Raw genomic sequence first — 22,844 nt, forward strand, 5'->3', positions numbered from 1 at the left:
TCAAGACCAGGAATCAATACTTAAGAGAACAACCTATCTGCTAACCCTAAAACGGGTAAGAGTGAATTCCATCTTGCAAGACTACGTGCCCAGCTATCTATCCGATCTTATCCCTAAAATGGGAGGCTTATTGAACAGTGTTGTTGGACTACTCTCACCTATGTAGATAAAAGAATAATCCCAAATAAACAGGAGTTCATAGTTAGCTTAGGATTAAGATCAAGTTATCCTAGGTTATTTTAGTATGAAATAGTCAATTTTAACAGTAAAGTGTTGTTAAAGAAAAGTGACTATTTCGAGGTCCAGTCTTATGCAAACTCATTGTATAGGATACTCCCTCTCACATGTCTCTACATAAAGGATCTGTGGATCACATCATTTGTATCATCATACAAAATAGGTCTTATCCAATAGTGTTACTGGGATGAGATACCCAATTTCATCCATATACTTATAGACCATTTAGGTATATATTATAATTTGATCCTATTTATGTCACCACATAAAGTAAAAAGTATTCATACTATAGCAATGAGTTTGTTTATTGGATTTTCATAATAAAATGTAACATCAACAACTTTATTGAATATAATACTCAATAATATTTTATTGATAAATAGAATGTTTAACATAAATTATGAATGACGAGTTTTAGGACATCCCAACAAACTCCATACATCCTATCTCAACTCTGCACCCCAAACAACCCTTACGTGTTGCCCTTACGTGTTATGCAAGATCATCCATGATGAAGGCTAGAAAGCGAAGATGGTTTATTTACTAAAATGCCATTCAACATGATTACTTAAATAACCTTAATGTTCTTTAAAAAAATAATAACAATAATAATAACCTTAATGTAAACTCATTAAGTTTCTTTATATTTTAATGTAAAATCATTTCCAAACAGCTGCCATTAATTATTATCAGGTTTTTTTGGCCTTATCATACGCTTTACAAGACCAACCCATCATACTGTAAAGCAGCAGTTTGCATTCTCCTTGGCTCAAGCAACAAGCAAAGACTTGGAGGGAAGATCGAAGTGTTTGTGTAGCGTCGGATTCGTCTTCCATGGTTTTACCTCTTCAATGATGGTGCTCGAGGTTTACTTCAACGAAAGTAAAATGTCAGAATATATCTATCTCGTCGTATTTTTATATGGACAACTTTACATTATGTTGCAAGGAGAGTTTCAATATCAACGACAAAAGTTCTTATCAAATCATAGAGGATTTAAATTTATCTTCCATACATACAAGAAAATTTATCTACAAAGAGATTCTTCTCTAATCAAGGTCCAATTTATTACATGGTTATTTTATTTTTCTTTTTAAATTTCAAAGTATATAGTTCTTAAAAAATATATTCTCCTTTTTTTTTTCCTTCCGAAATCACTCCTTCCAATAACCACAAAATAATTACCTTATGGGATAACAAATTATGTTTTTTTTTAAGATATTAAATATTATGTTATCATGTCACTTTTGTATCATTTTATATCACAAAATATATTCCAATTATACGTATGTTTGGATTAAGAATTTTTTTTTTCAAACATCTCATTTTTATTTAAACATTTTTGATAAAAAAGGATTAAAATACACTTTAAAAACTATTTTGAGTGGTTGTCAAACAATCGAATTTCTTCAAAAATAACTTATTTTTTAAATTAAACACTTGAAAATGTATTCCAAACACAATATGATCCATCCTTTCTTTATTTATATCTTTTTATTTCTTTATTTCCTTTACTTTTAAATTTTATGTCCATTATTAAAAATTTTAAATCAATTAGAAGTATATTCAATCAAAAAAAATATTCCTCTTTTATTTTAAAAAAATATATACCCCAAATATTTTCACAACTTACAACAATAAATATATAGTTTTAAGCACTATTGTTTTAAATTACTTTGGTCAAACATTTACTTATTAAACTCAATAAATATTCAATCAAAATTATAATTTTATTATAAATATTTTTTAACCCCGTGCATAGTAGACGCCTTTCCTCTAGTATATAAATAAAACATAAAGAAAGATACTAAATGTAATGCAAAAAACATAAAATAACAAACTAATAACAAAGTTCATAGTACTAATTTGATCCTCCAAATACATAATACAAAGTTTTTAGTACAAAGTGGACTATAAACTATAAAAACGTGAAGCTTTCAAATTTAAATCTCCATAAGATCATCGTCAACAATAATTGAATACAATTGTGATTTAAAATATAGCTACATTCTTTTTACAAATAATAAAAATATAAATTTGGATGTTTAATTATTGAATATTAAATGTAAAACACCCCAATGAAACTACAAAAGTGCCATTATTCTGTCATTCAGCATACAAGAAAGCAATACAAAAAAATCGGTTGTTTAATGGAATGGTAGAAGAATTCCGGAAAGTGAAAGGGCAAAGATTGAAGACTCCAGAAAATGAAGCCGATTGAAGACAACACAAATAAAGCAAGAACTTCCATGGCCGACTACAAATTTACCATTAATCACGAAAAATGGAAAAGTTAAAAGGCAAAAGGCAATGGAATCCCAAAAAAAAAAACCCTACTAATTTAACAAATTCAACCTAATCCATAGCCTTCATTAACCTTCCCATCTACGATCAAAAACATTTGTTCAAGATAAGAACAACGAGGGTCTAGCACAAAATAAAAATGAGTATAAATGAACGTTCAGAAAGTAATCACACCAATAAAATCTAACAACATCCTAATTAAGTAAAGAGATAATTGTCCAAAAGACTCATTTTAAAGGTCCAAAATAGCAAATGACCCAGTTTTTTTTTTAAAGTGTCAAATATCTATGTCATGACCATGTGAAGTTAAGGTATTGTCCTTTTTTCTTTTTCATCTTCTTCAGTGTGAGAAATCTTCCTGCACATCATCTTCTTCTTCTTCTCCAACACGACGAGTCCACGCAAGCAGTTTTGACGCGACCAACTTCGATGAACAAGAGACGAGAGAGAGGAGTGATTTTGTGAGTGAGGAAACGCAGAGAGAGCGAGACGAACGAGAGCGACAAATAGTGATTTGTGAGTGAAAAAAGAAGCGAGGGCGAGATGAACAAGAGCGATGCATAGTGATTTGTGAGTGAAAAAAGAAGAGAGAGCGAGATTGTTTTTTCGCGTGCATGCAAGAATATTTTGGTAATTCACCCGTTTGACTTCAGCAAAGAGTCATTCAACATTTTTTTTCAAAAATCGGGTCATTTCACATTTTTTACCTAATTTTTGGGTCATTCATCCAGTGGACATAAAATAATGAATAATATCTAGAAGGGATAACAACACACAAGACCTTAATAAAGGCCCTAAATTTCATTTTTGTCCTGCATTACTATTAGCTACTTAATTACAAAAAAAATTAGGGTCTAATTACCTTTTTGTCCTTAGCCTATAATTAACTATATTTTAAAAAAAAAAAACTCATAACTTTCCATGATTCATGTGCAATATTTATTTCAACTAATTTTTTTTAAAATTTTCCTATCATTCTTTCTCTATCCATCTCCTCTTATCTCTTGTTTGCTCCATCTTCACAACAAAATTTGATTGTTGGGATTTCTGATTACTTAAATGATATATATTATATATAATGGGATGTAAATGAAATTTATGATATATACTGTGATTTATGTCAAACAATAAGTCTATGAGATTTATATATTGTGGTATATTTCATATATTGGTTTACACAGTAATTTATGTTAAATATTGTGTCAATCTCTAATTTATAAACTATAATATTTCATATATTGATCAGAATATTTTCAAATACCTAACAAAATGTTCTAAGATATATTTAAAATAACCATGAACCATTAGAAAAACTAACAAGTTGATACGTAAAACCAACGTAAATAGAAAATAAAATTTCATTAGATGTATTTTATCTCTCCTATTAACCAAAGAAATAAAATCTCCAATTAAACAAAATAATAAAATCTCATAAATAAATGCATTTTCTCTCTCCAACTTTAAGGGTCTTCGTAAATATAGAAAATTTCACCCAACGTCACATTCTCTCTCTAGCCGGCCACCACATTCAAGGGTATTCTAGTATGAAAAATCCACTAAATCTTATATATGAAAATATCAAAAAGTTTAAACATTTATGAGAATAAATTTTGAAGAGAGATTTGAAGGGAACTCAACATGAGGAGATTCTTAGCAGAAGCGGATCGTCCAAATTCCATTAATTATTGAATACAAAATTTACAGTAAACATACAATTAGATATGCATTCAAGATTAAATTATAGCATGCTTTTACAAAGAAAACAGGTTTCAAGAAACCTCGCCTTTGAAGAACCTTTCTTCAAGTAATCCCTCGTACTTGCCACGAACAGAACTCCTTCTTCGTGGATCTGCTTTTTTACACGCGGACACTACCAAGCGAGAACCCTCTGTATTCTCTTTTGGGATTAAAGAACTCAAGCAGGAGTTGTGGACTTTGCTTGAATCTTTGGTAGAGGAAAGGAAAAGGAGAGGATGAGAGGGAAGATCTCATAGAGAACTTTTCTCTTTCAGATTGTGAATCGATGAAGAAGATGATCTCTCAACTTCTTTTATCACAAGTTAGTTATTGAGAGAATAATAGGAGAGAGTTATAACTCCTTCCCTTTTATTAATTTCAAATAAATTAATAAAATAAAATATATAATAACTACTTATTATATACACACTATATGTTATATCAGATATAACATATAGCCTATAGTTTTATATTGCATCAAATACAACATAAACTATAGTTTTTATTCTCTCTTAACTATACTGGCATTTAATAAATCACACTTATATTAAATCCATTTATATAAATCTCATTCATATAAATGATATTTGGATCATATTCCAACATTTTATTCCTCTCAATATAAATCATATTTATATTTAATTACATGAATCTCATTCATATAATTAGTATTTAAATCATATTCAAATTTCTCTCATAATGTATCAAATACATTATAATTAATTATATCATATATAATTAATTACCTCAATTAATTTGAACACTTCAAATTAATCTAAAGAATAAATCCTTGTTGAACTACAGTGGAGACCTTATGGACCTATAGATTACGGTACTCGGATAATTAATTAATCTCTTTAATGAAATTACCCAATATCCATTAACTGCCTGTCACTCCACTAAAGACCGATAACTACACTCTTCGCACTATAGATATATTTCTATGTCTATTGGATATAACCGATCAACAGTGTGGTGATTCTTCACAAATTGCTCGTAAGTATAGCTGGGCCAAAATACCGTTTTGCCCCTGTAGTTACATCTAACTCCTTAAGTACCACAGATTTCTCTAATGAACAGTAAGCCATAATGCCACTATGACCAAGTCCTCCCAGGCCAGGAAAGAGTGTAGCCATTATGTTCAAGACCTGGAATCAATCTTTAAAGGAGCAATTTATCTACTTGCCCCCGCATCGGGGAAGGAGTGAATTTCGTCTTGTGTAGCTGAGTTCCCAACTCCCCAGTCAGACAAATTCCCAAAATGGTAGGCTCGTTGAGTTGACAATCTGGTCACTTTCACCCATACAAATCAAAGAATCACATTCATGAGCAAGAGTTCACAACTCACTCGAGATTCAGGTCATGTCACCTCCGGTCATCCTAGTGAAATGTAAGCCTCTATTATTAACGACTGATCATTTCGTGGTCTGATCTTATACAAACTCTTTGTATAGGAAACCTAATGTCTTCCCATGAATGATCAAGATCAGATCATTTGTAGCATTTTACAACACTTGTAATACCCACAAAGCCCCAACCTTATCCATCTATTAAAGATTCACTTGTATGTCTCTACATACTTGTTTAAATTGTACGTACTTGTTTCAATTGCTCGGATCTTAGTTTATTGGATTGAATATATGCTTATAAAATAACACTTATTTTACCAACAACAATATATTTATACAGAGTTTACAAACTACAAAATTACAAGAAGATTTAAGACACTATTTCCAACAAGATTAAATTTATAATAATCCCTAAAAGTCTAGCGCTGGCGAGAATATAACTCAACTAATCATTATGCCATCAACCTCATATTTTCTCTTTTAAAACAACGATGCTGATCAGATTCCTTACTCCCACCACAAACACAATTTCAATGGGCCATTGGCCAAAACAAAGGGAAAACAAAGTTATGTTAAATAGAGAGGCTTCCAGTTTTGCTCTTTGATTTACTTGGTGGTGGTTGGTTCATGTATTAGGAAGGGGAGAAGTTTTCCCACTCGACGAGAGACAGAGTTTAGAGACAAACTCAAATATAATTCAATTACTTAAGACGTTATAGTATCTGCTAAATACCAATCAATTCTCCGCCCTCATACATAGTTCAACAGATGAAATTTAAAAATATATATAATAGGTTGTCGATCAGCCTACCTGGATTCAACAGTGCAAGAGAGAATAAGTTCAATGTCTCGGAATCATCAAAATTTATAAACAGGCAAAGTAACAGTACAATTTCAACTCCATCTAATATCAACGTGTATTAGTAAATAATTTCATCTTGCATATAATCACATCATTTGGTTAGAGAAGTACTGAACTTTTGACCCTAACATCCAACCAACATAGATGATGATAAAGAAAATTGGTGGTAAATGAAGAAAAATAACAATGATAATTAGAATGCAGGGAAAAGGACGAGGTTAATCAAATGTTAGTCTAGCTATATCAACTAAAACACAATAGGGGTCGACCATAAGTCCAAAACTAGAAAAAAAAAAAAAAAAAAAAATTTACCGCTCTACCTACCAAAATTTACTGAATTGAATCCGAACAATTTACATGAATTTGTTGACCCACTTGTTTTCAGAACCAGGGAAACTAACTCCTTTACTAACATGAGTTTGCAACTCCTAATGATAACAGAGACACAGGAATGATTTAGAAAGACCATTTGCTGTATGTGTTGATTTTAATTCCATTGGCTCTTCTTTTCTCGGTCATGACGGATGTTTGGCATTTAGTTTTGGAACGCGAACAACTCCAGTTGGATTTCTAGATCCGAAACTCCAACAATTGAACAGAAACAAACAGGGGTGATTGTGTTGAGGCGATCAATCCCTGGGTTACAAACTAGTATGGAGCTGGAATCATACGCCTTCACACAAGTGAATCGAATTGCACTTTTAACGACCAGTTTGAAGCAATTCCCCAACCAGCTTCTGATTCGCACACCAAAGGCATTTACTTGAAAAGGCTGGACAGTGGATGCTTACACTGCTCGACATCTGTTGTATCTCTATGTTTCTTTTCAATATTCTCCTTTCCCTGAGGCACCTGATGATGCTCTTTCTTGACGGACTTTCCTTCCTGCCCTGCTACTTTGTCCATCTTCCTCCGGTTGATCTTTCCAGTGTGAAGCAGCTCCTTGGTAACCTTATCACGTGCTTCCTGGGAGGGAATAATGTTCTTGACTTCATTCCCCATGGTTTCAGGATTCTTTTGCATATTCTCAGCAGCCCCCACTTCAAACTGATGACATTTGCTTGACTCCAGCATTGACTCTTCCATCGAATGTAAGCCAGCGAGGGGTAATTGAGATGCTTCTACTCCCATGTTAATGCACCTTCCATTCTGAACCACCTCGTCAGAAATACTTCCCTGCTTCCTTCCAAGCTTATATTTCTTATTCGCTTCCCACTTAACTTCAAAACCAGATTGCAGTTTTTGAACTTTCTTGTTTCTTTTAATCAATTGGCCCTTCACCAAATCAGCGGCTGGTGAATTACAAGTTTCCTCAGTAGTAGCATCGACACAGAGATTTTGTTTCCTGTAAAGAATGTTTCCATCTCCCTGCAGAATTGCATCTTTCAGGGTTTCCAAGATAACTTTTCCCAAGACATATCTACTCTCACTCAAAGTACCCTTCCCAAGCAGTTGATAGTCAATGTCAAAACCCTGTCTCTTGTTTTTGTAGGATTCAACATCATTCACCAGTGCTTCAAAAATGTTAGCAACATCTTTGGCAGTTTTATTTGACACAAGTACCTAAGAATAAGATCTCTAATTATAACAGGCACAGAAAAAAGGTCGAACATAGTTGACTTTCTCATTAATGCAATCAGGAACCTTAATATAGGCATTGGTCAGCAATATAAATGAATTATTTACTTAAGTTAGTATATATGTATTGTTTACCAAACTAGAGCATGGAGAGTCTGGAAACGTAGACATGGCTTCTAAGAGAGAATCTGCTGAAGTCAGAGCAGCTATGCAACCTTGTACTTTTGAAGCAAAATGAGTAACCCCTTCAGTAAGCTCCTCCTCGGATGTAAATTGAGCTGAACTCGTAATCTCTGGCCTTAAATTGATCTGCAAAAGAGAGTTTTCTCTTGCATAATTCACACCTTCATTCCAATCCCCATGGTACAAGGTGGCCGCAAAAGCCAGAACTATAAGAGAATTCTGAGGGTTGTTAACTAATGCCATGTGAAATGCCAACAATGCAACCCTGTACAATTTACAGATCTCATCAGAGGCATACTATTTGATTGATGTGCCGAAGATCTAAATTTACCTAGGATGGAAACATGGCTGAGATATCCATATTGACAAAATGCCATTTATTAAGTTCAACCGGGGAAAAAGAAAAAGAAAAAGAAAGAAAGAAAGGAAAAAACAAGTATCATAGAAACAAGTGCCTTCATATTGATAATGTATCGTCTCTAAATTTCTCAATTTGGATGTACATATAATGATGGTTTATTCATAATAAAAGTAGTTAAAATTTCACCATCATCCCCATTAGCTTTCTGTGCAACACTAGCAATAGTATAATGGACTATAATATTAAAGAATAACTTTTATAGTCATCCATTATCAAAGGCTCTTGAATTGAATGATCTTCGATCAAACCATAGCTGATGGAGGCTCGTCATTTATCGATTACAAAACATAAGTTCAATAAAACTGAAACAATTAATACAAAAGAAAATACTAATACAATGAGTAACATAATATTAGCTACAGAAAATACAATGTTAGAAATGAATGGGAAAATCTAGAACATAAGTGAAAGAAAACTAAATAACGAGCTAACCATATATTGCAGTCCGAAGGGCAATCACAAGAAAACAATTTATCCAAATTGAAGAACAATTTCTGCATAGAATAAAAAATGAGGAGCAATCAATACTCAAATCATATGCAAAGAGTCGAGAAGCACGCTAAAGAATCCAAATATGCATAAGAAAGTTAAATTGACGATTTCACCAGTCCACACCACATCCACTTGTACAAGATCCCAACTCACAAATTCCATAATTATTCACTGCCAAGCAAACAAGTAGTACTATCTTAAATGCCCAAGGAAACATTAGTTTCCAATAATTCATATTCTAACTTGTATCCTACATTCATGGAGACGGCTTAGATTCCCATGAAAAAAGGAAGACCATCATTTTTGTCTCATTTTTCCGGCAAGTGTTTTAGGGCATCCTCTTTAGGTATTTCAGAATGTCAGAAATTAGATGTTTTAACTTCTGTATGGGATAGACTCTCCAAATATATTTTGCAAGTAAAAGAACGTACAAAAGCCCAAGGTTGGCAATGGGGCAAGGCGGGGCCGAGGATGCACTCCCCATCCCTATCCCCGCCCCATTCCCCGTTTTGAGGAGTCGGGGTCGGGGAATCCCCGTTCGGGGATCAGGTCCCCATAGGGAAAAATTCTCCATATATTATTTTTTTATTTTTAATTATTTTTTATTTAAAATCAATAAATTTTTGTATTTATATTACAATTTCTAGGTAATAAGTTGGTATTATTGTTATTTTATTTATTTAAATTAATAATAAAAAACATTTTAACATTTCTTTATTTTAAAATTTAATAAAAGGTTAAAAGTTAATTATATTATGAAATGAAATAAAAAAAAATAAAAAAACAAAAAACAAAAACAGTAGCTTTAGAGCTACTGTATATATACAAGTATATATATATATATATATATACACACTTATAAATAAATATATATTAAAAAAATTAAAATTATACAGGGCGGGGGTGGGGATACCCTCCCCATCCCCACCTTGTCCCCGATTCGGGGACCCATTTTGGATCCCCGGTTTGACCCCATCCCCGGTCAAACCAGGGACTCCCACCTCGTCCGACCCCGCGGAGATTTTTGCCAATCCCCACTTGTTGGGTAAAATCAAAAGAGCATAGTACAGCACTTACCATCAACATTATAGAACTTAGTGAAGATTTCTTAATGCCTTGTTTATCAAGATAAGCAGCCTGCAATCATAACTGCAACTCAGATACATACTAAGATTTAGGTCGAGATCACGTCCCTAGTGAAGTAATCATCAGAAGAGCATACCTGAAATGGTAGCAGCATTTCAAGCAGGTTGAACCTCTGAAGCAAATAGAGAGAAGGAACGGCTGCTCCATAAGATAGCATATAATTCAATTCCATCATTAACCTGGACTGAAAATATAGAGAATGTTATCAAAGTAACCTAACAAATAGTAGCTACTAACTCTAAGTTCCCGTTAGATAACCATTTTGTTTTTGGTTTTATGTTTTTGAAAGTTCAGCATATAAGTACCACTATTTTTTGTAGCTTTCTTGCTTTATAGCCTACTTTTTTAGAACATTTTAAAAAACAAAGCTAAATTTTGAAATCTAAAAGAAGTAGTTTTAAATGTTGTCAAAGTAACCTAACAAACAGTAGCTACTAACTCTAAGTTCCCGTTAGATAACCATTTTATTTTTTGTTTTCTATTTTTTAAAATTCCGCATATAACCACTACTATTATTTGTAGTTTTCTTACTTTATAGCCTACTTTTTTAGAACATTTTAAAAACAAAGCTAAATTTTAAAATCTAAAAAAAGTAGTTTTAAAAAACTTGATTTTATTATATAAATTTAGCTTAGAATTCAAATGTGTGTTTTTAAAGAAAGTGCGAAGTTTACCAAAAACATTGTGTGGAAACAAGTATGATTTTCCTTTTTTAAGAAAAAAAATTAACATCCACAAAATTGTAATATAACGCGGAACACGCCTTTTTTTCCTTTCAAATGCTCCACTAAGATGGAATTCCTTTTACTTATCTTTCATGGAAACATTGTACTTCTCTTCATCCTAGCTCATCCTTTTGCTTCTTCTAGTCAAACTGTTTGCTCATCTTGGCTGCTATAGAGTAGTACAACACAATCAAATATCGATTAGGAGCATTGAACCTGGAGAGGTGATCCACCACCGTCTTAGCATCAATGATATCCTTGTAAACAAAAAAGGCAGTACCCCTAGAATCCTTGTTCAAATATGCCGAATTGCCCCATACTTGCCAAAAATTTTGTATGTCTCTTTGCTGGTAATGTTACATGGCAAACTTTGTACATACAAGACTTGGTTGACCTTCGGCGGTAGCCTCGTGTTTCCATTGCAGGTGTTAGAGCATTTAATATTTTGTGTTATTTGTGTTTTACATTGTTATTTAGCTTATGTTAATTTCTCATGTATGTAAAAGCCCATTGGATCTCTAGTACTTAAGCTTGTTTCAATAACTTTGTAGATGGTTGGAAACCTTAATAGAAGATCTCCAATATTCTCCCTCTAATTTCTCTCAACTCTCTCTAAAAGCTTTGATGGTATCAGAGCCCTGTGCGGGCATTTCTCCTCTTTTTGAAAATATCACATGCCTTATTAATAAACCCACCATTGATGGGAATATCTCCTCTCCGCCAGTCTCCTCACCAGAATCAACTCCTCCATCCACCCACAGTAGCGACTGCTCTAGCTTCAACACTTTTGTACCCCTTGCTCCAATGGGCATGACCCCCCCTCCTTCCATCGAAACTTCAATACCAACTTCGGTGTCGGCTCCACCCACTTCTCCTTCGGAGTCAACAATAGTCACTCCTATTTCAACTCCTCCAGGCAATAGTGCTGCTATGAATAAAATCATCAATCTATCATCACAACTATAATTTTCTTCACTCTCTCCTCTTCCTCTTATATACCCTATAATTTCACTCCTTTATTGTCTTTTTTTTTCCCTCTATACAACCTTCCTCCCAAAATCATTAAAAAAAAAAAAAAAAAAAAAAACACTCAGGTCTCAACTCGGAATCACAAAATCTCAAAAATTCTCATTCTTCTCCCCTTTCAAGAAAATCTCCCAAAAGCTTTCCTTAATGCCTTCTTCTTCTTCATCTTATATCAATTTTGTTGGAAATTGTAGATCCACAACATCCATCTTCTAACCAGCGGCGGATTTAGAGTGATTATTCAACTTCATTTTTAAATTACTTTTAGATTTCTTTTTATTCACTTTTTTATAAAGCTTCAACTTCAATAAATCTTCAGCTTTTAAATTTCTTCAACTTCTTTTCCTAGTTTGTGAGGTAAGTTTTTTAATTTATTTTTCATCTTTTTAAGTTTGTTATTTTATTTATGTGCATTTTTTTTAACCTACTCTCAGTCTTTATCTCTCACACACCCCAACGCACTACACCAATACCACCTTTCAACCCTTCAAATTTCCATTTTCATTAAAAATAAATAAAAGAGAAAACTCACAATGAGTTGTTACATCGATCATTTGGCCTTTTTTGAACTCTTCTCTCTCCACCTCCACGTACACAACCCTCATCCCTTTTAATATTTCTATCTTCTCACTTCAATTAATATTATCTTTCACCTCATCCTCTTTCCTTTTCAATCATCAAAATCCCTCGAATCCTTTATATCTCTCAACTCCTTTATTAATACTCCAATGTCTCTCTCCCTTCCAATCTCTCTCGATTTATCATTTCATACTCCAAAATCAAACTCACAACACATCTCTATATATGATCCATTTTTTTATAAGATACGATTTCATTGATTGAATAAAATATCCTTAGATACCAAAGGTACAAAAGACCCATTTCATAGGGTATACAAAAGATGTTTCCAGATTGCAACAAGAAAGGAAAAGCCATGGCTTTTAATAGTCGGTATATCTTTGCACCAAAAAAAAGCAGTATGTATGATAGTATCCATAATGTTCTTTGTCGATCTGGATTTTTCCTGGAAGATTCTTGCATTTCTTTCATCCCAAATCTTCCACAAAATAGCATAGGTAAGGCATAACCATAATTGATCTTTAAAGGCTTTGAAGGGTGGGTGACTAATCAGTAAACGCGGCCAACTCTGTGTATCAGAAGGGAGTACAACCGACCAGTTAAAGGCATCAAATAGCTCATACCAAAGCCCTCTAGAGAAAGTGCAGTCAAAGAAAACATGCTGCCAGATTCATTGTTGTTTTGGCAAAGGCGACACCAAGAGGGAGAGAGGTTGATCCAAGGACAGCACTATTGTAATCTATCCATGGTATTAAGACAAGAGTTGTTGATTTCCCATAGGAAGAATCTCACTCTTTTTGGGCAAGGGCATCTCCAAAGTCTCTTGAAAAAATCATCCGTGAGTGAGAGCCTGCTATTGGTGAGGAGAGTGTATAAAGATTCAGTGGAGAATCCTCTTGACTCAAGCTTCCATATCCATGTATCGTCTCTGTCAGTAGGGGTCAAGTTTGGAAGAAGATGGGTGAAGGCTGCCCATTCTTCAATTTCATCATCCTTTAAGTGTCTTCTAAAATTTAAAGCCCAAATGTAGTGTTCATTATTCCAAATCTCCGCCATAGATGCATTTTTTGTGACAGACAACTGATATAGCTTAGGGAAAGTCTCTTTTAGTGGATGTCTCCAAACCATAAATCATGCCAAAATGTCATAGATGAACCATTTACCCATGTTATAGCAAATATCCATAGATAAGATCCTTTTGTTGCAGAATAAATTTCCAGGGGCACCTAAAAGAGAGGGTTCTATAAGTTGTTGCCTTTAGATCATAATGTTAAGAACCATACTTTGCCTTGATCAAGATTCGCCAGAGAATCGTTTTCTCAAGGTGAAAACGCCAAATTCATTTGGTAAGGAGGGCTTTGTTGTGTTGGTTGATATCAATGATTCCCAACCCACCATTTTCAAGAGGTTTCTTTATGCAATCCAATCTCATCAAATGGGATAGTTTGCTATCTTTGTGACCAGACTATAAAAAATTCCTAAAAAAGCATTCAATGCCATGATTTTTGTTGGGGCATGAAAGAGGGATAAATAGTAAATAGCCTGGTTGGATAGGGTGGCATTTATCAAAGTTAATCGACCACCTTTGGAGAGAAAGTTGTGCTGCTAAGAGTGAAGCCTTTTGTCAATCTTGTCCATGCTTGGTTGCCAGAAGGATGGAGTGTTAGGCCTGCCATATAAGGGAAGACCCAAGAATGTGGTTGGCCAATGACCCACCTTGTATTCATATTTTGCAGCAACAGAATCAACCCAGACCTCATCACAGTTTACTCCCAAAAATTCAAACTTTTGTCTATTAATATTTAGCCCAGATGCATCTTCAAAAAGGCCAATCAAATTGATGAAGATATCAATCATCCTCTATTGTCCATAGAGAAAAGGATAGTGTCATCTGCGAAGAGGAGATGATTGATGTTTATGGTAGATCTTGGTATCGAATATCCACAAATTAAACTTTTTTCACCCGCCAAAGAAAGGATCCTACTAAGACAATCCATAATAAGGATGAAGAGGAAGGGTGAAAGAGGGTCACCTTGCCTTAGTCCTCTAGTGGCTTTAATTTTCCCTCTAGGTTTGCCATTAATAATGATTGAGAAATTGGTGGAAGATAAACAACCCCTAATCCATTGTCTCCCTTTAGTACCAAAACCCTTCAATTTCAGTATTTCATCAAGAACATCCCAATCAACCTTGTCAAATGCCTTCTCAATGTCAAGTTTAATGGCCACCCCTTTAGTATTACTAGAGTGTCAATCTTCAATAATTTCATTGGCAATCAATGATGCATCTAAAGATCAATCTACCTTCAACAAAGGCTGATTGGTAAGGCGTGATGGTCGAAGGGAGGACTTTCTTTAGGCGGTTAGACAAAACACGAGCAATAATCTTGTAGAGGCAAGTAGTAAGGCTAATGGACGAAAATCTCCCACTTTCTTGGCATCTATTTTCTTGGGAATAAGGCAAATATATCTCTTATTAACATTTGCGTCAATGATTCTATTCCCAAAAAAATCTTGGAACACTCTAATTAAGTCAAGTTTTAAGATGTTCCAAGATTTTTTAAAGAATTCGATGGTGAAACCATCAGGCCCTGGCAATTTTTGGTTCCCCATGCCTTAATCGCCATCAAAATCTCTGTCTCGGTGAAAGGAGATTCTAAAGACTGGCTAAGATCATTATCAATGGTATCCCAAGCCAAAGGATGTGGCAGAAATCCGCTCCCTGATTTTCTGGTGAAGTGTTTTATGTAGAAAGAAATAAATTCAGCTTCAATTTCACCACCATCCTAAAGCAAATTAACATTCTGTTCATTGAGGATTTCAGTAATACAGCTCTTTCTCTTCTTAGCAGCCGCATACCTATGATAAAAGGTTGTGTTTTCATCCCCATTAATCAGCCAATTGGATTTGCACTTTTGCCTCCATTTAATCTCCTCATTTGCATTAAGGGATAAAATATGTTCTTTGATCTCAAGTCTCCTAAAAGCAAGTGATTCTGTAATGGTGCCAATTTCAGCAGCGTGATCAATAAGACCAAGCTCTTTATGAAGTAAAACCCTATGTGATTCAATAAGACCAAAGGTTGTTTGATTCCATTCTTTAATCACCTGTTCGAGTCCCTTTAGTTTGTTGATAAATCCATGCCCAGGGTGGCCTAATAGGATGGTTGTTCCACCAATTTGCAATAAGAAGAAGGAAGCTTTTGTGGTTGAGCCACATATTTTCTCATCTGAAAGGGGAAGAGCCCCATTTCTAATTTCCAAGAGTTAGTAGAAGGGGATAATGGTCTGAAGTCGGTCTATCTAATCTCCTCAAAGATGCATTAATGAATTTGGTGATGATGGATTATGTGCATAGAAAACGACCAATCCTTGTGTGAGTTGGTGGTGTACGAAAATCGATCCATGTAAACAAGCCATTAGTAATAGGTAAATCAATGAGTTCTCGATGATTGATAAAGGAATTAAAATCAGACATGGCTCTGTTCGTTCTACAGCTGTTTGAATTCTCGTAAGGCCATTGGACGAGATTGAAATCACCTCCAATAATCCAATTTTCTTCCACAAGGCAGAAAAGATCTTGTAGTTCAAGGATAAAAAATCTGTCTTGATCTATGGATGGTCCATAAACCCTTGTTAAACAAAGATTAAAGCCATCAGCAAGAGTGAAAAGGATAGTCCGGGAGTATGCACCTTTGGTGATTGAAGATACTCTAAAAGAAGTCGCATTCCACATTATAAGAATGCCCCCCGAAGATCCGATCACATCCAGAGAAGCCCATTGAATTCCTCTAGGACTCCAGAGAGATTTGATGAAAACAATATCTATATCACGACACTTAGTCTCTTGGAGGATGACAATGCAGGATTTTGTTTAGTGATCAATCTCTTAATGGTAGCCCATTTCTTCCACGATCAAAGGCCTCTAACATTCCATGATAGGATTAACATTAAGATGATTGACTCCCCTCCTGGATCAAGGCCTTCACTTTCTTATCATAAGCAATTGAACACTCCAAATTTTTTATTTCTCAAAGGCCCTTTTTCTGTTTAAGGGTGTACTTGTTTTTTTCCTTTCTAGTTGGTATTGTCATGATGCAAAGACCACATTCTTCAAACCATGGTGCAAGAGCAATCAGATGAGGCATAGGGTTCATGGGAGGATTGTGCGTAGAAGGTGGAGGGGGGAAGTAACATTCGTGTCGGGGATTTTCCATGTGTGAAGCCATAGGTTGAAGAGGATTGTTCTGGGGAATAGATTGAAGTGGGCTGGAGAGGTAGCAATCGGAGTCAACTTCTGTTTGGTGGGGGATGATAGCTGTGGAGTGTTTGGTACCAGCAATGAAAGTGGTTGGTTTATGGTTAATAGTAATATGTTTGGAGGGGAATTGAGGGGTGTTTGATGGTGCCGGAAGGTCTAAAAGCGACGGAGAATTTTGGTTTGTTGCAACAGGTGGGTCTGGGTCAATAGATTGATTAATGGGTAGTGTGTTTGATGTGGATGGGTCAGAGGATGAAGTACAGATGGGGTCCACAATGGTTAAGATTTGACCAGATGGATTGCTGCTTGGTTGGCATGTTTGGGGAGTAATGTCAGTGTTAAGGACAGATGGTTGGCTAGAAAGGACAATAGACTGACTAGCAAGGACAATAGGTTGGCTGGCAAGGACAGAAGGCTGGCTGGAAAGGACAGTAGGCTGCTGTGGAAGGATAGGTTTTTCAGGAGATTGTTGTGCAGGGTGGTACTGCATCTGAGTGGGTACAATACAATCAGAAAAATTTGAAAGTGCCTCTTTCTTCATGCTATTCCTCGCCATATTTTTGGCCGGAAAGCCATGGATTCCGGTAATAACCCCCACATGGTAATCTGCAACAACAAAAGGGTCGATCCATACAGAAACCTCCAATGAGGATGATGAAGGAAGAATCACCCTTACTCGAGGAAGCCTGTTTGATTTTGTTCAACTTTAAGGCTTATTTCCGCCATTCTGTTGAGAAAGCCTGTTTGATTTTGTTCAACTTTAAGGCTTATTTCCACCATTCTATTGAGGGTCTTGTTTACCACTTCAATTAATCCACCACATGCTTCACCAATGTATTTGAAAGTATCTATGTCCCACATATCACCGACAAACCTCTAACTTTTATCCATCCTCCATATGAGGGGACAACTTGTTCAGTGTGGTATTCTTCATGGTTCCATGGAGAGAAGAGTATTTGATATTTGCCCATGTTTTCCCAACCTTTGTAATTACCCAAAATCTTTGCTTGCTCTGAGTCTTGACAGCGCAATATTGCTTTGTTTGGTTGAAAGGGAGCAATGGAACCAAAAGCATTAACTTCAGCTTGAATGGCCCTGAGAATGTTATACCATTTATCATGGAAATTCTTCCTTCGGATAACAACTATGTTGTTTGTAAAGAAAGGGACCTAAGAGGGTACTGGCACAGTCGTTGACTGGTTTGCAACAAGAGAGGCAGTTGGTTCTTTGTTGTTCCATTGTTGACTTCAACCCGTGGAGCCTTATCCTTTTTCAACCATGTATTCGTCTCTTTTCTTAATGAGAGTACCCTTGAATGTTGGTGGTTGACATTCGTAAGTTGTATTAACAACATCTAAGCTATAAAAGGAGGTGAGCTCTACAAATGACTTCCAACCTTTTCGATCTTCACCAGCGGGGATGATGAGGTAGTTCTTTCCCCCATTGTAATCCACTTTTACCAATTCAAAAGAGAATCCTCTCTTGTGGTGATCTTTTCAATCCATAGAACATGATCATCTACCCGGATTTCGTTGAAGAATTTTTTGTTCAAAGGTGAAATGAGTAAGCTCTTTAGGGTGTCAGTGATCCATCGAAGTGTACTCCAATGGATCGAGATGGAGAAGGATCTATCCTTGGCTTTTTCTGTAAGACTAAACTTTGTGCCCCAGGAAGAAGGATCAATCTCGATCAAGAAGTTCTTCCTTTCTATTGAAATTTGTCGGTGGTGTTGTGTACGGTTCATGATGAGAGGGAGATGTTGGTTTAAGAGGGGGGAGCATAGCGGTGGTTGCCAGAGTGATGGTTTCTATATATGATCCATCAACTACCATATTCAAGCTCCGAGTCGTGGAAGTCGTTCAACCGCCATGTTCACTTGCGGGGGATGTTAGATCATTTAATATTTTGTGTTATTTATGTATTACATAGTTATTTAGTTTATTTTAATTTCTCATATATGTAAAAGCCCATTGGGCCTCTAGTATTTAGGCTTGTTTCAATAGCTTTGTAAATTGTTGGAAACCCTAATAGAAAATCTCCAATATTCTTTATCTCTCTGATTTCTCTCAACTCTGTCTAAAAGCTTTGAACAGGGAAGGCTGTGGCCATGGAGGAAGGTTTCTTATGACGCTTTTTGGGAGAAAAGGAAGTGCGAGCGGATGTTTTGTGCCGAAACAAGTATAATTTTAAAAAACAAAATGGTTATCAAATGGGCTTAAGTAGGATAGCCAAATAGAACAGTGTCAAACCTCATAAAGTATGTTCTTTTAAGAGCATATACTAGAGACAAGACTTCCTATTACAACATACAACTGAAGTGTACAAAAAGAGAAAAGGGAAAGGAGGAGAAGAAAACACTAGATAGGGAAAAATAGCGGATATTTTGACAACAAAGCATGTAAAGGAGATTAGTACTGTTCAACTTCCTCAAGATTACCTTAGCCAAGCTTGTGATGGAAGGAGAAAGTTCACGCATTGCAGTCTCAGTTTCCTTTGAGAGTGACAAACCCAAACGAGCTGCAATTCTTAAGCCACGCAGAATTCTAGCTGCAAGCAAAATCAAACATGTGATAAAACTAGCCTAGTTAGTATTGTTGACACCTCAGAGACCACTCTCAGAGACCACTAGTCCCAAAAAATTATCACGTCCAAAGAGTGCACAGGAAATTGTAAAACCTACCACAGTCCTCCTTGAATGACAATGATGCAGGAATTAGTGTCCGCAGCTGAGTTCATGTCCATGTCATCCAACAAATGGGGGAAAATCTTTATATAAGAAGAGGGATGGATAAATAAAATACGGGTAAAATGTAAACTTGACAGTGTACTGTCTCTATTAGACTTTTTTCTTCCAAATATAAAATAATGAATGGCATAAAATGTTTTTTTCCCCCCTTTTTTAAGGAAATACTATTTTCCTTCAAAGAAATCTCTCCTTTCTTTGAAATGACCAAATCAAATTCCATGAAACAAGTATTTGTACCGACAATTGCCCATATAATTTAAAGTTAAGAATGAAATGGACTGCAAGACATGGACACTGCTTGAAAGAGATCATTTTAATAGGAAGTAAATGAAAAATGTTTAATATTCCACAAGTAATTAATGGGTAATTCGGATATTGTGACCAATTAGGTTTTTCTAACAAGTTAAAGGACTAGATTATGCTTAAGATAGTATTTGAGCACTGACACAAAAGAGACATAGTACATGGGTAATATTTTTCCATTTGACCCTCTAAATAAATGCAGTTTTTTAAAAGGGGAAAGATCTTCACCTTCAAGGACCTTAAGTCTGCTATCCCTTCAGCATAGTCATAGATTTTGTTCAAAAAGGGATCAAAGAATAAACTGCTTCAACAATTATCAAGATAAACCTGAATTAAACACAAACTGAACAAGACAATGAAGTGGCTACTGAGAAAATAGGTTTCTGATAGAAAGCAGATTTCCAACAATGCCAAACTTATGTTGAATATCTAAACACCTCAGAACATTTAAAAATCATATAATGCAAAAACCTGATATAACGACTGCTAACAAGGCAGAAATGTGAACCTAACATTGTAAAAAATATATTTAATAAAGAATACAGATCAAATGTACATGTATGAACTAATATTACACACAAATAAAACTGACCTGTTAATTGTGAAATCCCGGTGCATAGAGTTCCTCCACCGGATCAAGTCCTTTTTATCACATTTTTTTGGAGTTTTAGAAGATGTTACCCTTTCTTTTCCGTCAGCATGTTCTGCAACTGTTTCAAAACTTGAAACCTGATTGAAAATCATGAAAGCACATAAGTAGATCAATAATTGTAAAACTAATTGCTAGCATATACTAAAAAAGGCTAAAGAGGCTTTTGAGGCTTTTTCTCTTTAAAAAGTGAGATATAAGCCTCAATGAGATATGAAGTATAAGTCTTGATTTGATTTTTTTTCTAAAACAAAAAAGGAGGAATAAAAATCATAAAAGATGTAAATCTAGCATAATTGCATACAAGCACCCAAGAAAAAGCCTTGTCTATGAATAGTCCCTAGCATAAATAAATATTCTAAAGGTCAATATCATCACTACTATGAATAAATTATCCTTATCTTTCTCTCCAATATTTATTAAAGCTTTGGTCATATACATGGCCTAAAGAAACACATGAGATGAAAATCTCATGAACTTCTTTGTTATAGTGGTGAGAACAATGGTTTTACTCCAAAAGACTTTTAGAACATTATCAATTTGAGCATAACTCAACTAGTTAAGGCATCACACATTTGTAATCAAGGTAAAATGTTCAAATCAATACTCTTACATTGTTGAAGTTAAAAAATAAAAATTAAAAAAAAAAAAGCTTAAGAAACACAAAAATAAACTAATGTTAAAGAAGACCAAACCAATGTTAAAGGAGACCATTAAGTAGTCCAATGAAAATGGATCACTACCTCAGTAATGGAGCCTTTAATATTAACCGTACAAATAGGAAAACGACGCCCAACAATGTGTGCCCGATGAAATAGTTTACGGATCTGCATGGGACATATGGAATCAACTGAGTCATTCTTAAATAAGTTGATTTTGCTCTCAAGAGGGAGAGAAAACAATACTACAAGAAATTACAAGGTGGCAACAAATACCTGTTCAAGTCCAGCTGTGGTAATCACATCAAAATCTTTTGGTACTCTGTTTAGGAGTAAGTCTCTCACACATCCACCCACCAAATAGGCTTCAAACCCTATGCATTACAAGGAAATGAGGTCCTTTTCCGTGAAGTATCATAATTCAAATTGATGCGACATAATGGAAGAATATACTGTCGAGCCAACTACTCATCAAGACCTCAGCTCAAATTATAGCTGATTAAGAATCAAGAATGGTTTCTCGGAAGTTAACGGCGCAAATATTTTCTTAAACACGCTGAAGGTTGTTATCTGTTGCAACATATTTAACCAAACCACCATAATAGACAAGGATAATTCATCCAAGCCCTATTAATCAATTAACTAGCAGGACAAAAATTTGAGTTAAAACACGGGACAAAGCAATGTAATAGCTGCAAAGATACTGATACAAGCAATTAACAAAGTTACCTTTATCACGAAGAATTTTCAAGACGGTCCATGATGAAGATGGGATCATTGAACGAGTGATCCCAAACGCCCGTCCATCAATTTTATTCCATTTGGGCATGTGGTTGTTTGCTGCATCTACAGGTATGGAACACGGCTACCATAAGCTAAACAACCAACAAGTATAGTACGCAATAAATAAACTAATTTAACAGCAGAAGTGGCAGCGAAAACCACATTCGATGAGATGCTACTACATTAGTAACTTCTTTCATAGGTAGCGAAAGCAAAGGGAAGTTGAACAGAAGATGGACCTTGAGGACCCAGTGAGTGAAAATCCATTGCTGGGTAAATAGAAGCGTGCCGGAGCCTCTGATAAGCAAAATATCCAACGTCGTTATGGGACAAAATTAGAATGAGTGTTGAAACTGTTGGAATGAGGAAGAGGGCGGCATAATGCATAGAGAGAGAGAGAGGGATGTACCTGAAGCTTGATTAGGTCAATGAGGCGAGAAGTGAAGAAGGCGTTGTTGGCTATGAGAGAAAAAGACGCCATGAGAAGAGGAGAAATGAAGCATGGCGCGGTTTAGTATTGCACAAACGGAGGGAATTACGTACGGAAATTTGGCCCACCTTTCGTAAATACTTGAACTTTGGCCTTCTTATGATGTCTACCGCATGTGAAATGTCTGTTTAGTCCCAAAATGCTTGAAGTCGTACATGCATAGCATATTCTCGCTCGTCCATCTCGTTTTGGACTTATTCCTCTTGTTCTTCATCGGACTGAAAATTGAACGTTTTAAATTTTAAATTTCAGACTTCCTCATTCCTCTCGCTAAAACTTCTTTCCTCTTCCTTAGTACAATATTTTTATCTCTCTC

At 35.2% G+C, this 22,844-nt stretch overlaps 1 protein-coding gene across 2 annotated transcripts; it reads right to left on the reverse strand.

The window, feature by feature from the left end:
* Nucleotides 1–6,656: 6,656 nt before the first annotated feature.
* On the reverse strand, nucleotides 6,657–22,590 carry LOC120090455 (uncharacterized). Of its 2 annotated transcripts, none has more exons than XM_090307624.1 (14): nucleotides 22,448–22,590; nucleotides 22,278–22,335; nucleotides 21,985–22,095; nucleotides 21,532–21,629; nucleotides 21,340–21,423; nucleotides 20,540–20,676; nucleotides 20,176–20,248; nucleotides 19,579–19,624; nucleotides 19,336–19,445; nucleotides 10,386–10,493; nucleotides 10,241–10,300; nucleotides 9,104–9,165; nucleotides 8,203–8,515; nucleotides 6,657–8,052 (listed from the first exon to the last, which is right to left on the reverse strand). In XM_090307624.1, exons 1-14 carry the CDS (start codon nucleotides 22,517–22,519, stop codon nucleotides 7,249–7,251), a joined length of 2,136 nt encoding a protein of 711 aa, XP_090163750.1. In that variant the 5' UTR covers nucleotides 22,520–22,590; the 3' UTR covers nucleotides 6,657–7,248. The 2 variants fall into 2 exon arrangements, with proteins under 2 accessions (XP_090163750.1, XP_038904059.2); XM_039048131.2 differs by having other exon boundaries at nucleotides 21,985–22,101; nucleotides 22,448–22,583.
* Nucleotides 22,591–22,844: the final 254 nt, after the last annotated feature.

Source organism: Benincasa hispida, chromosome 11 (assembly GCF_027475165.1).
Source record: "Benincasa hispida cultivar pf3 chromosome 11, pf3_genome.v1.1, whole genome shotgun sequence".
Taxonomy (NCBI): domain Eukaryota; kingdom Viridiplantae; phylum Streptophyta; class Magnoliopsida; order Cucurbitales; family Cucurbitaceae; genus Benincasa; species Benincasa hispida.